The 14,455-nt window shown below is 34.8% G+C and overlaps 1 protein-coding gene across 1 annotated transcript in view; it reads left to right on the top strand.

The window, feature by feature from the left end:
- The window catches only part of SEMA3E (semaphorin 3E), a 145,154-nt gene that overhangs the window by 107,533 nt on the left and 23,166 nt on the right, over nt 1-14,455 (top strand). The window contains exons 6-10 of the mRNA XM_062019731.1: nt 5,150-5,269; nt 6,941-7,083; nt 9,412-9,526; nt 9,862-9,931; nt 11,195-11,339. Of these exons, the coding sequence (XP_061875715.1) occupies nt 5,150-5,269; nt 6,941-7,083; nt 9,412-9,526; nt 9,862-9,931; nt 11,195-11,339 (593 nt within the window). The remainder of the gene's footprint in view (nt 1-5,149; nt 5,270-6,940; nt 7,084-9,411; nt 9,527-9,861; nt 9,932-11,194; nt 11,340-14,455) is intronic.

The raw sequence follows: 14,455 nt of genomic DNA, 5'->3' as shown, positions 1-14,455 counted from the left end.
TATACTTCTATAGTTTTTTTACTATGGGCATAAACACTTCCAAGACTCAAGAAAAATATCCTAAAGAAAATTATAGTCCAATGTGTTCTATTCTACTAACTTCTAGTCTCCAGACACATGGCTTACAGAATAAAGAGAATTAATGGTGCTCCTTAAACTCCAGATTGCATATCCTTTTTTTGCTGTAGATATCCACTTGAAAAGGGTAAAAGGTAAAGATGTAAACATGGTGAATATTAAAGAATCTTTTAATTGATATTTGAAAATTAGACTAACATCTCTAATGTGTGTTCTGAGGGAAGGGATGCTCCTTCATTCAGCTGAGGCCTGATTCCAGTTCATGGTGGCCACAAATTCGTTTCTTAGAAAGTAAAATCTTCTGCTGCTATAGAGTCATCATTCTTTTGGAAGATACACCTCAAAGTTGCCTCCAATCTCTCATGTAAGTTCAGCCAATGTGTACATCCTGAAAAATGTTTTATATAAACCCATTCACAAAGACTTTCACATCCTAGCATTCTCTTCTTTCTAAGTAAACAATTCAAAACCTGCTACACCTCTGTAACTCATATAAACACATCAACCTACAACAGTATGACTATTGACTACCAGTGAAGATTAGACTAACCAGCAAACATTACACACCTCTGATAAAAGTTTAAAAGCTTTAAAATATTGAACTTGAAAGATCATTTACACAATCACTAATTAGAACCAGATTTAGCAAGATTAATTTAGGAAGAAAGAGAATCTCTTGTTCTTTATCTCTTCACATATTTCAACACATCAGTTAAAATACCCATTTCAAGAGAACAATAGTTCGTGACTTGGCTTTAAAACTAAATATCTATGCTGTTCTAAGTTTTATTACAGGTTATCGGACGCAGTAGTAAAGTAACTTGTGATGAATTCCTCAGCTTATGAACAATTAACTTTTAGCAATTTATTGTCAGCATTGGGAAACAGAATAGATGTTGGATGACAGACAAGCTGAATCGAATGTATATGTTTAGATAATTGGCTTATAAAACTTTTGGACTTTTATTTGTAATGAACTCTCCCATCTGCTTTCAATAGTACAAACTATTTTTTATATCAGATCTTGCACACTGATTAACTTAGACCACACTAGCTCTTGAAAGATAAGAAATTAGTTTATATTTGTTTTGTTACCTGGAATATATCACGAGCAAGTGGTGAAAAACCCAAACCATGTTTGAATATGTTTTTCTATCCAGTAAATCCATTCCAATAACAAATATATAATAAATATAAAATGAACAAAAACATTTTCTGGTTTTACAGTTTTAAAAGTTTCATGTGTTTGTCTCTTTTCTTTTACTCTAGTCAATGAACAAAACATAAGATAGAATATTTGAGTAACAGAAAATACAAATACACAGATGAAGTCTCCCTGCTAAACAATAGATTTTTAATTTTTTTTTGTTGTTGTTTTCTCACTGTGAAAAGTATCACTTGCTAGAAATGTAAATTTGTATTCTGATTTTACTTGTTGGGTGTGTAATAACTGCCTAACAAAGTCAGACAAAAAAATGCATGAAAGAGACTGCTTATATTTTACTCTTTAAGTTCTACTCCTTTATTCATAACAGAGATAGTCCACTTTCTACAAAGTGGTATAATTTTACACAAAAAGACTATTGATGGATAATAGTTTATGTTTGCATTGTCTTCTAATTCAAAGCAGGTTCACAAAATGTACAAATAACAAATGAAGGAAACCCCCTTCTTAGGTGGAAGCAACCTATTTATAGAAATCCCTCGTATATATACTTTTTTAAAATAAACCACATGCTTTAAGGACTGTCAGTTAGAGATTCTTCATTTTAGAGGAAAAAAAGAAGGTTGTATTAGATTTAGTTAATGTTTTGTTCTGAGTAAAAGGAAAAGCAATGCCAACTGAACTTTGATGTATTTGCTTGAAAAGAGTGCTAGCTAAAAGAATAAACATGTATCACTTGATATAAAACTGATTTTTGTGGTCCATGAGATTTTATATTTGTTCATTTAAGTAAGGAAAAAGGAGGATTCTATGAAAATTTTAATTTTAAAAATGTATTTATCCAATACATGTGAAGCTAAGGTTAAACTGGAAGAGCAGGGCAGTGGTAAAGGTATGGGAAGTTGTTCAGCTGATTTTCACTAGAAGATAGGCGTGCAGCAGTATAAAACCCCACAACAGGAATGAGTTGATACACATTAATAGCTTTTCAATGGATGAAAAAAGAGTAGAAATCTTGCCAGGAATTTTCAAACCTTAGTTGTCTCTAAATCTAGAATTAGTCATCACCTGTAGAAGACTATCAGTGTTTAAACTTTGAACATGCATTTTAAGAATGCAAAAAAGAGAATTGAAAAGAAAAAGAGAAAATCCTCTTAAAAGTACAAAAGATCTCAGAATTATTTTGAATGCTCTTGTGTTGAGATCTTGGCCAGTCATACCCATCAGTATTGACTTCTTACTTTCCTTAGGCAACACGATCTGTCTGCTAACACTTGATACTTGTTTTATGCTTAGTTTAGTAAAACTTCAGGATGAAAATCAGATTTAATTTCTGTGTCTGTACAATATCTTTTGTAGAATAATATCCGTCCAAGTCTGGAACTTTCACTTTCTCCCCCAGGACCTCTCAGCTAAAATCAGTAATAGATTCCTCAATGTACAGCAGAATGCCATACCAGTAGGACAGTTACCTATACTAACATGTTGTAACTGTGTCAAGAGATAGGATAGACTGCATAACCAAACTTCTGAACATCTGGACATATAAATGTTAATCCTGATCACTTGCAATACGTGACAATTCATTAACTCTGCAGTGATGCATTTTCCAGGATTCAGTACAGTGCTGAAGGGATAAAAGCATCACATTTTTTATTTCATACCATCATAATTTTAAAAAAATCACAAACCAGCCAGTCTGAGATACTTTTCTAGTTCTGAAAGAGGAATTTATGATTAATGTAAATTCTTAAATAAAATTACGAAGATTGTTTGGAACACTATTCTTTCACTGGAAAATTCTGCTGTTTAAGAAGCTGTGTTGTTCTTATAGAATCATAGAATATTAGTTTTGAATAAACTTCTCTTCTACTGATGCTACAATTTACACTTATGTTTCATTTTGCTTTCAATGTTTTGCACTAAATCATAAAATTATAGAATAGTTTTGGCTGGAAGAGACCTTGAAGATCATCGAGTCCAACCTTTGTCCTAGCTTTATCGACTACTAGACCATTTCCCTAAGTACAACATCAACTCATCTCTCAAACACCTTTGGGGGTGGTGATCATGTATTATCAATTCTCTATATGGTGAAGCCTAAGGCAAAACTATACTCAGCTCGGAATCAACAGAGGTCTCTGAACCAGCCTCATTTGCCAAACTATAAACTTTTAAGATGCTAGTCAATTAGTATATATATCTCTTAAGAGAAGCAAAATCTCTGTCTTGTCAGCCTGGGAGACTGACAAGCAAAATTCTTGGTTCTGCTGGATTTTTTTGTAAATGCCAGCAAATGTTATTTGACTAGATCAGTCGTGTTTGATTAGGCAGTAGGAAGACGTGTCACTGAAACCTGCACTCAGATTAACACGAACTGGAAACGATTTATTTCCTTCTTGTGCCGTTTAATTCGTCAAGTTATTTTCTAACATAAGGGTGCCACCTAGTGACAATAGCTGTCTGCTTCTTGCTTTGAGCCTCAGGAATTTCTAATTTAAATCCACAAGGATATGAAACATTTAATTCTTAATGCTTGGTCAGTTAATAGAAATTACATCCATTCATAACTGAAAGGTAGATTTATTGCTGGTTTTTCACAAAAAATATATCCAATACCTCAACTTTAGATGGATCAGATAGAGATAGGCTGGATTTTTGAACATATATGTGATCCAGCTATACCCAACTACATATAAATTTTCAACAGTTATTGGCAAGCAGCATATTTAAAATATTTTCCTATGCTTACTTGACTTGTGATTGCCACCTAAATCCTTTGAAAATGAGACCAAATTTCTGTTCCTATAAATTTTTCAGGAAATATTCATCACCATTTGTGCAGGATGGATGAGATCTCAGGTCCTATCTCTAATCTGTTGAATATTTTAGAGATATGAAAAGTTATTGCTGGATCAGAGAAAAATAAACTCTTTTTCCTCTGTCTGCTGAAAACTTAAGCCCCTCAGCCAGCAAATTACACTAAAACTGTAATTACTTCAGGTAAAGTAAACCAGCTCCTATAGGCTGATTGGAAAACCCCTTCAGCCTAATATTTGTTTACAGAAAGAACTTCTAAGATAATAGATACTGCTTCTTATCTCTCCATCTGGGGAGGCAACTGCATCCAACTCCTCAGTATTTTCAGTATGAGCTTCACTAATGAATCCTTTTTTCAGTCATATTTGCTCAGAGCCAAATCTGGTAACTATGATTAGATTGTTTGAGGTCTAATCTGTGGATTCAGATATGGTTTATCCTTTAGCTGTATCCATAATGGTATAATGGTTTGTTGCAGCTATCCTTTTCTTTAGCACTCCATCCTCCAAAACCTGCTTCATTTTTATCAAATTTCCCAACTCAAGTTTTTTCTGGCTCCTCATAAACTCAACATTTCCTTTCCTGTTTTGGAATAAAGCTATTTGTTGCTGCTTATTAGCAAGCTCAAACATGTCTGGAAGTGCTCGTGAGCAAATCACTGGTCAGAGTCTTTGCATTGGTGAAAATTTGAGGTAGATGTCTCTAGGTCCAGGCACTAACTGAATGACAATGAGAACTTAGGTACCTGATGTGGCAGAGGTTATTGTAGCAGGTGTGGTTAAACATTAATTTAATGCCTTTATATTTTGTGCATGAATCTACCCCAAAGTCATAAAGTCAGTTTTGAAAGTGAGGCCAAGTCCATGAACAAAATTTTAAATTCTTATCCTCATACTATTTCAATGCTGAATGTTGCAGTGCTAGTAGGAACAATATCCATATGCCCTTTAGACTATATGCAACTTCTTACCAAAATCTGAGCAAATACTAATTAGTCATGTTTATAATGCAGTTCCAAACTTATGAAATGAAATTAATAAGTAGAGCATTCCCAAATTGTTTTGTTTTTTAATGTATGACCTGCAGGTGGTGAACTTTTTACTGGTCTCTACAGTGATTACTGGGGAAGAGATGCTGCTCTATTCCGCACCATGAATCGCATGGCTCACCTGAGAACTGAACCCGACAGTGAGCGCCTGTTGAAAGGTATGAGAAGAAGAAAGAACAAGCAGAGGTGTTTTGGATTACTAGACAGTTTCTGTTTAATCAGAAATTTAAAAGATATTGTTCATGCATATGTATATCCATTTGGAAATTACTCTGTTTAAAATGCCTTTTTATCCATTAAATGTTTTATGAACTCCCTTCCAGGATGAACTAAGTGAAATAGCTACTTTGATTACATACTGCATTTAATAAGTGGAACTTTCAAATCCTTCATTTTTCACTTTTAAAATTGCTGTAAATTTGTACTCTGAATATTCTATATTATTTCATGATATGCCAGGTGTAATTAAAATAATACTGTTAAATTCTCTATATAATTAATGAGAACTTCTAATTAGAATACAGTACTCTTTTTTCTAGATGAGATAATTTTCTCTTCATGTTGCATTAAAGCAGCTCAATCTTTGCCAAATTGTATAGTAAAGAGATATCATGCTACAACTCAAAATAATAAACATCTGATGATCATGCAGTTAAATGAAAGAAAAAGTTAAAGTAGGTAATTGTAAAGAATAAAATTGAAATATTCCACAAAAAAATATGGAGAAAAATTATGTGGTGGGAAATTTAGAAACTGATTAACACTCTTCAATGAGAAATGTAATTGAAATTTGAAGTGTTAAAATTTCTGTTAAATGGAGAGTTAAAGACCAATGCTTAGAGCCTTGCTAAACAGAATGTTTAGACTGGCTACATATGGGTAACAACAATCAGGTGGATGTTTGCAAATGAACTTTCTATACTCTTCTCTATGGAAGATTTCATTATTTTAAATAGAGAATTCTATATTATTATCTCAAACTTTTAATTCCTTCTATAATTGACATTCAAATTTGCAGAAAGGTACTATTTTTAAATGTATATTAAACACTTCAGAAAATAAGTATTGCCAATGTCTTAAAAAGTGGTGACTATTTTCACAGAGAACAGGACTTCAGCAAACATTTGTATTACTCATTGCTTCTTAAGAAATCATGCTAATTGTATGTGTGACATTTCCATTTAAAGAACTTGTAAAAGCTTTGCTACAATTCGATGAGATTAAATCATTCACAGATCTTAGTACTGTGGGGTTAAAAGGCACACAGGCATGGACTGAAATCTGAACTTCCGTTTCTACTTTTTAGCAAAATGTCAAAACACAATAAAAGAAAAAAGTCTTTATTTCATGACAGAGATATACAATATATTTTCTATCTATGAAGACATATGTTCATATAACATCTGTTAGCTCAACTGCCAGAGCTTTTTCTTGAACTAAAAGGCTATCTGTCCAAAGTTGACAGTCCTACACCTGAGATCATTATGTGCATATTAGGACCAGGTTTTTCACCTAATCCGAATTAAAATACATAAACCCCAGAGAATGTGACTGGATCTTGCACACATACAATGCAAGAGTGAATTGGAGCTGTAAAAATATTTTTATGTTGATGTATTCCATATGTTCTACAGATAACCACAAGAAAAGTAGTTTTCCCTATTTGTATCACCCTATTTGTATCACTCTGCTCCACTTTGGTAACTCTCTGAATAACAGATCTCTGATTCTTTGATTTTTTTTCTTAGCTACCAGTCGATTTTAAAGATTGAAAAATTTTGACTGTTTCAATAAATGTGAATTCGATTAATTTTTGTTTTCTTTTAAAGAACCAAAATTCGTTGGCTCCTACATGATTCCTGACAATGAAGACCACGATGACAACAAAGTATATTTCTTCTTTACTGAAAAAGCATTAGAGGCTGACACAAGCACTCATGCCATTTACACCAGAGTGGGACGTGTCTGTGCGGTGAGATTCTTTTTCTGATTCTCCAGCTAAATGATAGAAGAGGCACACTCATTTCTTTGGTCTTCTCCCTCAGGCAAATATGGCATCTGTTAACGTGTGTAAGAGTAAGTTATAGTTCTGAAAGAAAACCCTACATCTAAACAGCCTCAAGCATTAGAAAATTCAAAAGCGATCCAAAATCGGGGCATGAAGCCGGATTTTGCTGAGAGAGGAGAGTAAAGTTCAGAAATCTTGTTATTCAACTCCATTTCTCTTTGTGCTAATATATGGTAACAGTCATTGCAGTTGCTCACAGGACTTTCTTACCATCCATATTGCGAATACAGATAAATGCTACACCACTCTTAGTGTTAGCTGTACATCCAGAATCTCTCGCAGCTCTCACAAAATCATCTCCCATCCCCTCATTAACAGGACCAGCACAGCTACCAGTCCCCTCTGACATTCCCTCTTACCTTTCTATCCTGTCAGCAAGTAGCAGACTTATCTCACCTTCATTTGTGCTATGTTGATGGCTACCCTATTAGACAGCAGGATTAGCAGGAGGCAATGGGCACAGATTGAAACACACGAAATGTGAAATTTTATTGCCATGGTAGTTGAACAGTAACATAGTTCACTCAGAGTCTCCATCCTTGCTGCTATTTGAAATCTGATTGCACACAGGCCTGAGCCGTTTTGCTGAGCAACTTGCTCAAAGCAAATTACTTAGAGAAAATTCCTTAGACTAAATGATCTCCAAAGGTCCCTGCCAATTTCACCTACTTTGTGATTTTGAAAATTTTTAAAAACTCTTTCTGATGGAAGAATGATAGGAGGGGTACAATGTCAGCCATCCATATAGTGCTTTATGAGGAACAACTAATTAATGTTTGCATTTCATCTGTCATTCCTCTTCTTCTCAACAGCCACTAAGACAAATTGTGCAGATAGGAAACTAGAACAAAGGACTGAATTGTCTAGCAAATTATTATTGCAGCCAGGAAATAGGTTACCAGAAGGAGTGGTAAAGTCACTAGGAAAGATCTTCTTTCCCTCCATAGCCCTGCATGATTACCTATTATCCACGCAGGACATGGTCCTGTTGTGTTGATCTCATCTCTTTTTGGCTCCTTGGCCTCATACACATGAAGGAGATCTCAGGTATTTGCTGGAGAGAACCGTTGTTTGTATATCATGTCCCAGATTAAATTGCTCATAATTGGTCCCTTCTGAACAATTGAAGTTTGAGTGCATTCCTTTTCTATTAATGGAACTACAGTAAGTCTCTCCCGTTCCCATTAGGACTACATCTTCTTGATTAAAGAAAGGAATGAGAAGCTTATCTCTTAACATCTGATTTTGTTTCTGAAAAAAAGAAAAGCATTCCCCCTCCTAACTGTAGGAGAAACATTCCTAAAACAAAGAGTCCTCTGTCACCTCAATGAATAGTTTATGTCACATATGCTCACCAGCATACTACCTTTTAAATTTCTTAAGGAGTATTGATGTATAACTTAAAATATATGAAATTTACAAAGTACCAAATTGCAGTCTAAAACATTAATGTTCACAAAGCCAACTGGCTTTCTGAATTCAAGCCTACATCGAGATCTCAAGTAGAAGTCTTTGGACTGTGATCTGCTAGATGTCTGAGTAGATATTGTAATAGTTCACTCTAGTCTGAAACACATCCACTTGAATATCTTATCTCTAGCCATGAGTGAAGCCAAAATCTCACAGACTTCTCTTCTACTTGTTCAAAACTCCAGATCCTTTATCATCTGAACATAAACTTCACAGCTGTATGTAATAATTCCAATTAGATGTAATGAATACAAAAAAACAGCTAGCTGATGATTCAAGAACTAGCTTTTTTCCCCCAGCTTTTACATTCTTATCTGAGCTGTAACTAGTTTTGCAACACAGAGGCAACTACTCTGGATATCTCTACTTTTATGATGAAAATAGATCTCTGTTTTTTAAGGTCTCAATGTGAAGCTAAGGAAATCAATTAATTTCAGTAGTTTAGAATGAAGTTGTGAGAGGAGCTTTTGCAAGCCTAACGCAGTCTTCAACAGTCAGCTGTACAGTTAAAACTATCCATGGATGCAGTAGAGAATTTAAAAATTCTTATAAATCCACATGTCTTAAAGAGACCTGGACTTGATCAGTGCAATCCTACTTGAAAACTGACTCCAGAGAAATAATGTTAGTAATAGACATGTGGTTTGAAAATGCATGCTTCTGACATTAAGAGATTCAACAAGCAGCTAATTCAACAGAGATGTTTGTGCTTCTAGACTTACTCATTCAAATTGCCATCAGCATTTATTTCTTTCCACACAGAATGATATGGGAGGTCAGCGAATGCTTGTGAATAAATGGAGTACGTTCCTCAAAACCAGGCTAGTTTGCTCTGTGCCCGGGCGAAATGGAATCGATACACATTTTGATGAATTAGGTAAATATCCTAAACTACAAAAAACTCAAAACTATCATTCAAAACATACTTTCATGACAACACATCTTACTGTCAAATATTGTACTTGTATTCATTAACAGAGAATGGTTGTTTATGTTTTGTTTCAAATGTATGTGAAGTTCTATACATATGGAATTGACTATCATCAATTATGCCTTTCCTTATTGCATTGGTTTTAAAGATTGCTTTTGAAATCTATATAACTTTAAATAGGATATATGTATAAAATAGGATTACTCTTTTGACAAACAATGAAGTTTCTTTTTGGAGGCTGAGCAGTTTGCTACCAATAACAATGCATTTAAATTTTACAGAGGATGTGTTTTTGCTGCAAACTCGGGATAACAAAAATCCAGTGATATTTGGTCTCTTCAACACTACAAGGTAAAAAAATAGAAGAAATAATAGCAGCAACAGAGGAATGTTTGAACAGCCTATTGAAGAAGTAGAAGCTGCATGATAAATACCCCTTAACATATACATAGTAAACAGTTTAATCCTTGTTCGGTTCAAAGTAGTCTCCCTTGTTAATGTAAACACTGACCTATGACACAGAGCGGCTTGAAGTCCCATTGAGTGATCCAGTCTATTGGGATCATAAATTAATTAAATGTTTCTCTGCTTGAACATATCCTAGGGACAAAGTATATGCACTTCTGCATGCTTATAAAAGCAGTCTATCAAGGCCTTTAAGAGCTCCACTGTAAATTCAGTTTAAGTAGGTAGTAGCTTAAATTCCCACTAACTTCTTAGTAAAGGCTACAATACCAGTGGTGGTGTTGCTGATGGCCTCCTTTTCCACTGCAGCCTAGCTCAAGTGCAAGTATACAGTACTCGTTTCTTGGAGAATCAACTGTTAGTTCAGGATATAACTGGAAGAGAAGAACATCATTACTTCACTCTCTTGATTCATTTTTTTGGGCAATAATGCAAGGCAGATCTGATTCTCTAGGGATGCAGGCACCTAGCACATCTTACTGGATCCCTATGCCAGTAAAGAAAGTTGGTCACCTAAATAAAATGATCCAAATCACCTTCTGGAGTCTTCAGAGATCATTTCTTTCTAGGGAGCACTGATGCTTCTTTAAAAAAAATATTAATTGCTTCTCTGAAACTCAGTGGATAAAATTTAAACCTGAAAACCCACATTTTTATGTGGATGGATCTAAATAGAGTGATCTTGAGGATGTAACCAATAATATCAACCAACATTCCCTCTCAATATGAAAAGACTCCATTTCAGTCAGCGTTGTATGGTTCATATCATTCCAAAATAACAAGGAAATTCTTAGAGATAAAAAATGGTTGACTGTTTAAGTCACTAATGAAAGACATACAAGACCTGAGTTCAGTTTGCTGTACTTCCTCCGTATTTATAAACAAGTAATTTAGAGCCTGTGTTCACAGTCTTCAAATTTAGGCTAACAATATGGAGCCTCCTCAGAGAAATGTTATAAATACATTAAAGACTTCACAAAGAACATCAGACACAGCCGTTATAAGAAAAGCACACAGGAAACTATAAGCATTTTTTTCTCCCTGAGTACTGTTGAAATATGACTTATTTTTAATTACTCAATAATACCAGTAATATATGTACAGATGTGACATACTGCTTTAATAATGTCTTTGAATTTTACTTCATAGCAATATATTTAGAGGATATGCTATATGTGTTTACCACATGGCAAGTGTTCGAGCAGCTTTCAATGGACCATATGCTCATAAAGAGGGACCTGAATACCACTGGGCTCTATACGAAGGAAAAGTACCTTATCCTAGACCTGGTTCAGTAAGTACAATTTATTTTCTGTTGCATTGCTATGTAAATTAATTCAGGAAGAAAAAGCAGACTGTTGCTAATGTACAAACCTTTCTGATTTCACAGTCATGGAATCACAGAGTCACAGAACATTTATGTTGGAAAAGACCTTTAAGATCATTGAGTCCAACCATTAACCCAAGGCTGTCACATCCACCACTAAACCATGTCCCTAAGAGCCACATCTTTACAGTCTTTACAGTCTTTACAGTCTAGAATATATTTATTTGAATACATACATACTCTAGCATTCCTCGGAAAGTGTGGAATGGCTTAGCAAAAGGCTTCATGAAGTGCTAGAACTATACATTTCCAGAAGAAAATTAGAGGAATTAAGTACATAAGGTTTTTCCAAATCCTGTTGAGACCTGAGTGTAGCAATCTTGTGTTAAGGTCCTAAATTCCCAAAGTTAGGACCTCAGGTGACAGTGGTAAAAAGAGGCAGCTCTATAAACTGGGTCAGATGTTGCATTCAGAAGCAGCAAGTTCATTACCTGAGAAGGAATCTCACTTTCTAGTGAGTCTAGAATTACTATTCTTCTAATTTTGGCTGCTGGCATACATTTTGCATCTGAATCTTGATAAATTCAATATAACTAAGGAATAAATTAAAAATCAAGTTTATTTAAGTGCACTGAATGAACCATGAGGGGTTATTTTAAATAAAACTTTCTGGAGAACAAGTTGTCCTCAGTGACTTGATATGAGAAAATAAAGCCAGGATGAAACATATACTTATATTTACAGTAAAAAGTAGAGATATTAAATTATTTTCCAATGTAACTAAGATTATAACTGGAAAAAAAACAAGCTTACATAAGGCAATTTACTTTCCTTTTATTGCCTGCTGAAATCAGGGCATTTAATAAGTGTGAAAGGGAGAAATCATAAAAAAAAAAGAGACATAAACCACTATTTCAAGATAAGTGGTTTTTGTTTCTTTTTAAAAACAAATAGATCAAATTTCAATATTTCTATAAATTATATCAGTGCACAGGTTAGAAATGATACATGCATTTTAAGAAAAGTAACTAATCAGAGTAAATACATTTGTAGATGAGAACTAAATCCTCTGTCACCTTCTCCAAAGACTGATTCTGCCTAGAAGCAATGGTCTAGAATCTCACAGTCCTTTGGCTGGCTTTCAGACATCACAGAGTGTCATTTCGTCACTCACAAATGAGGTTCGTGAGCTTCTTAATGTCCTTGTTTTGCACATTTTACAAAGAACATAGAAATATTTAATAACATTTCAATGAATCAATCTCAGCAAAATCGTTGCTAATTTTCACAAAGTTTCTTTAGATTTCTTTTTTCACCCTGAAGATGATATTTTAAAAAAGTAACAAGGCATGTCTTGAAAACACAATTGATCTGGCAACTATTGTAGCATACTCTGTAACTATACAGATGCTCTCATGTAGAGTTGTTCCTGCCTTGGCACTCAAATTTTTCATTTGGTGAATAGAAATTCTGGAGGAAATCACAAAGTCATTGCTTAGAGACAGGTAATTAATTTCTATAAGAAATTCTATTTTGATTTCTCAAAGACATTACAAGTAATCTTCATCTTAAACCTTGTTCCTGTTTCACTCCCTCTTTAGATGTCTCTGAAATTTCTATAGCTGTAGTGTCTTAGGCTGTGAGTCTCACGTCTCAAGACAAGGGGTTCCATGTTCATTGCTTGTCAGTGCAGCTTAAGGGTGCCCTTTCCCCATCAGCAAATCACTGAAGAGGCACCACGAGAGCCTCCCTCACTTTCCCCTTTCCTCTGCAAGGCAGGAGAAGCCCCACAGCAGGCAATGACAGGCTGACTTGGAGAAGTATCATATCCAGGATATCTTCTAAGCCTTTTGAGAATATGACTGCTTGTCCACCCATAGCATTTGGCATCTGTTGCAGAGCTGCTTTTGTTTACATTCACTGAGAGCCTGCCCTTTATCATGTCAGCACAGTGCTGATTTTTGACTCTGTGAGATGCAATGACATTTCTAATAGCTGTTTGACTAACCCCCACCCACTCAGCTTTCACGCTTCACTTTGTCCTCTTGCAGACCAGGGCCTTGCTCTCTTGAGTTTAATGGTGGGACAAAACAGTTACAGAGCACTACTTTCAGCATTGTTTTTCTTTGCTAACTGAATCAATATTCTCTTTATACTAAGAGCAATGATTTGCAGATATAAACATTGTTTATTAATTTATCTCCAAACCACAGGAATGAGAGGTGAAATAGCCTCTTACTTTGTCGAGTCCATGCCAGTACAGTCTTTCTTCCTGTATTATTTTGAACGCATGTCCTCTCTCAAATTAATATTTTCCTCTGCTTCTCTCAGGGTTAGAGACAGAAGTCAAAATGCAGAAGTGGATGCTCAAAAAAAGAGATTACATAAGAGTCAAACATTATGAATACTATTTGACCATTGTGACTAATAACATAGCAGTGCTGACAGCAATACCAAATATTCTATGTTTGTTTGATATAGATCAAAATCATTGGTACTGAGTCAAGATAAAAAATCAGATAAGTAAATTAGCAGTTTTTGAGAAAAATGGTTGAATTCAAACAAATAGTTCATTACATGTTTGACATTTTGTATAGTAAATTTTCTGCTTTTGCAGTTTTTTGTAGATGAGACAGGACCGTGCATGGACTGCAGATGTCTGTATATTTTATAAAGATTACATGGTCCTGACTCTTTCAGTGGTATTATTTTTTTTCCCAGGCTGTAGAACACCTCACATGTTATTTGGACTAGCATTAAACACAGGCATGAATTCAGTATTAATGACTACAGTCATTACATTTATATCTCCTAACAGTGAAGATTAAACTGTGGGGTTTTGGCAAGAAGGAGAGAACACCAAGCCAGTACTTTAGCAAAGCTGACAATGATTTACAGAAAGGCTGCCCCAAGTTCCAGTCATTTTCGATGCTTTTCTCCCTTGGATCTGAATGGCCACAGACACAATTGTAGCCTCCCCAACAGGCAAGGTATAGGAACTGAAACAGATGTAAAAGAAGAGTGCAAGTAATTTTCCTCAAATGATGGAACAAGTTAATTGAGGAAACAAGTCTTTCCTGGGT

The sequence above is a fragment of the Colius striatus genome, chromosome 1 (genome assembly GCF_028858725.1).
Source record: "Colius striatus isolate bColStr4 chromosome 1, bColStr4.1.hap1, whole genome shotgun sequence".
Taxonomy (NCBI): Eukaryota; Metazoa; Chordata; class Aves; order Coliiformes; family Coliidae; genus Colius; species Colius striatus.
This window is presented reverse-complemented; position numbering and strand designations above follow the sequence as displayed.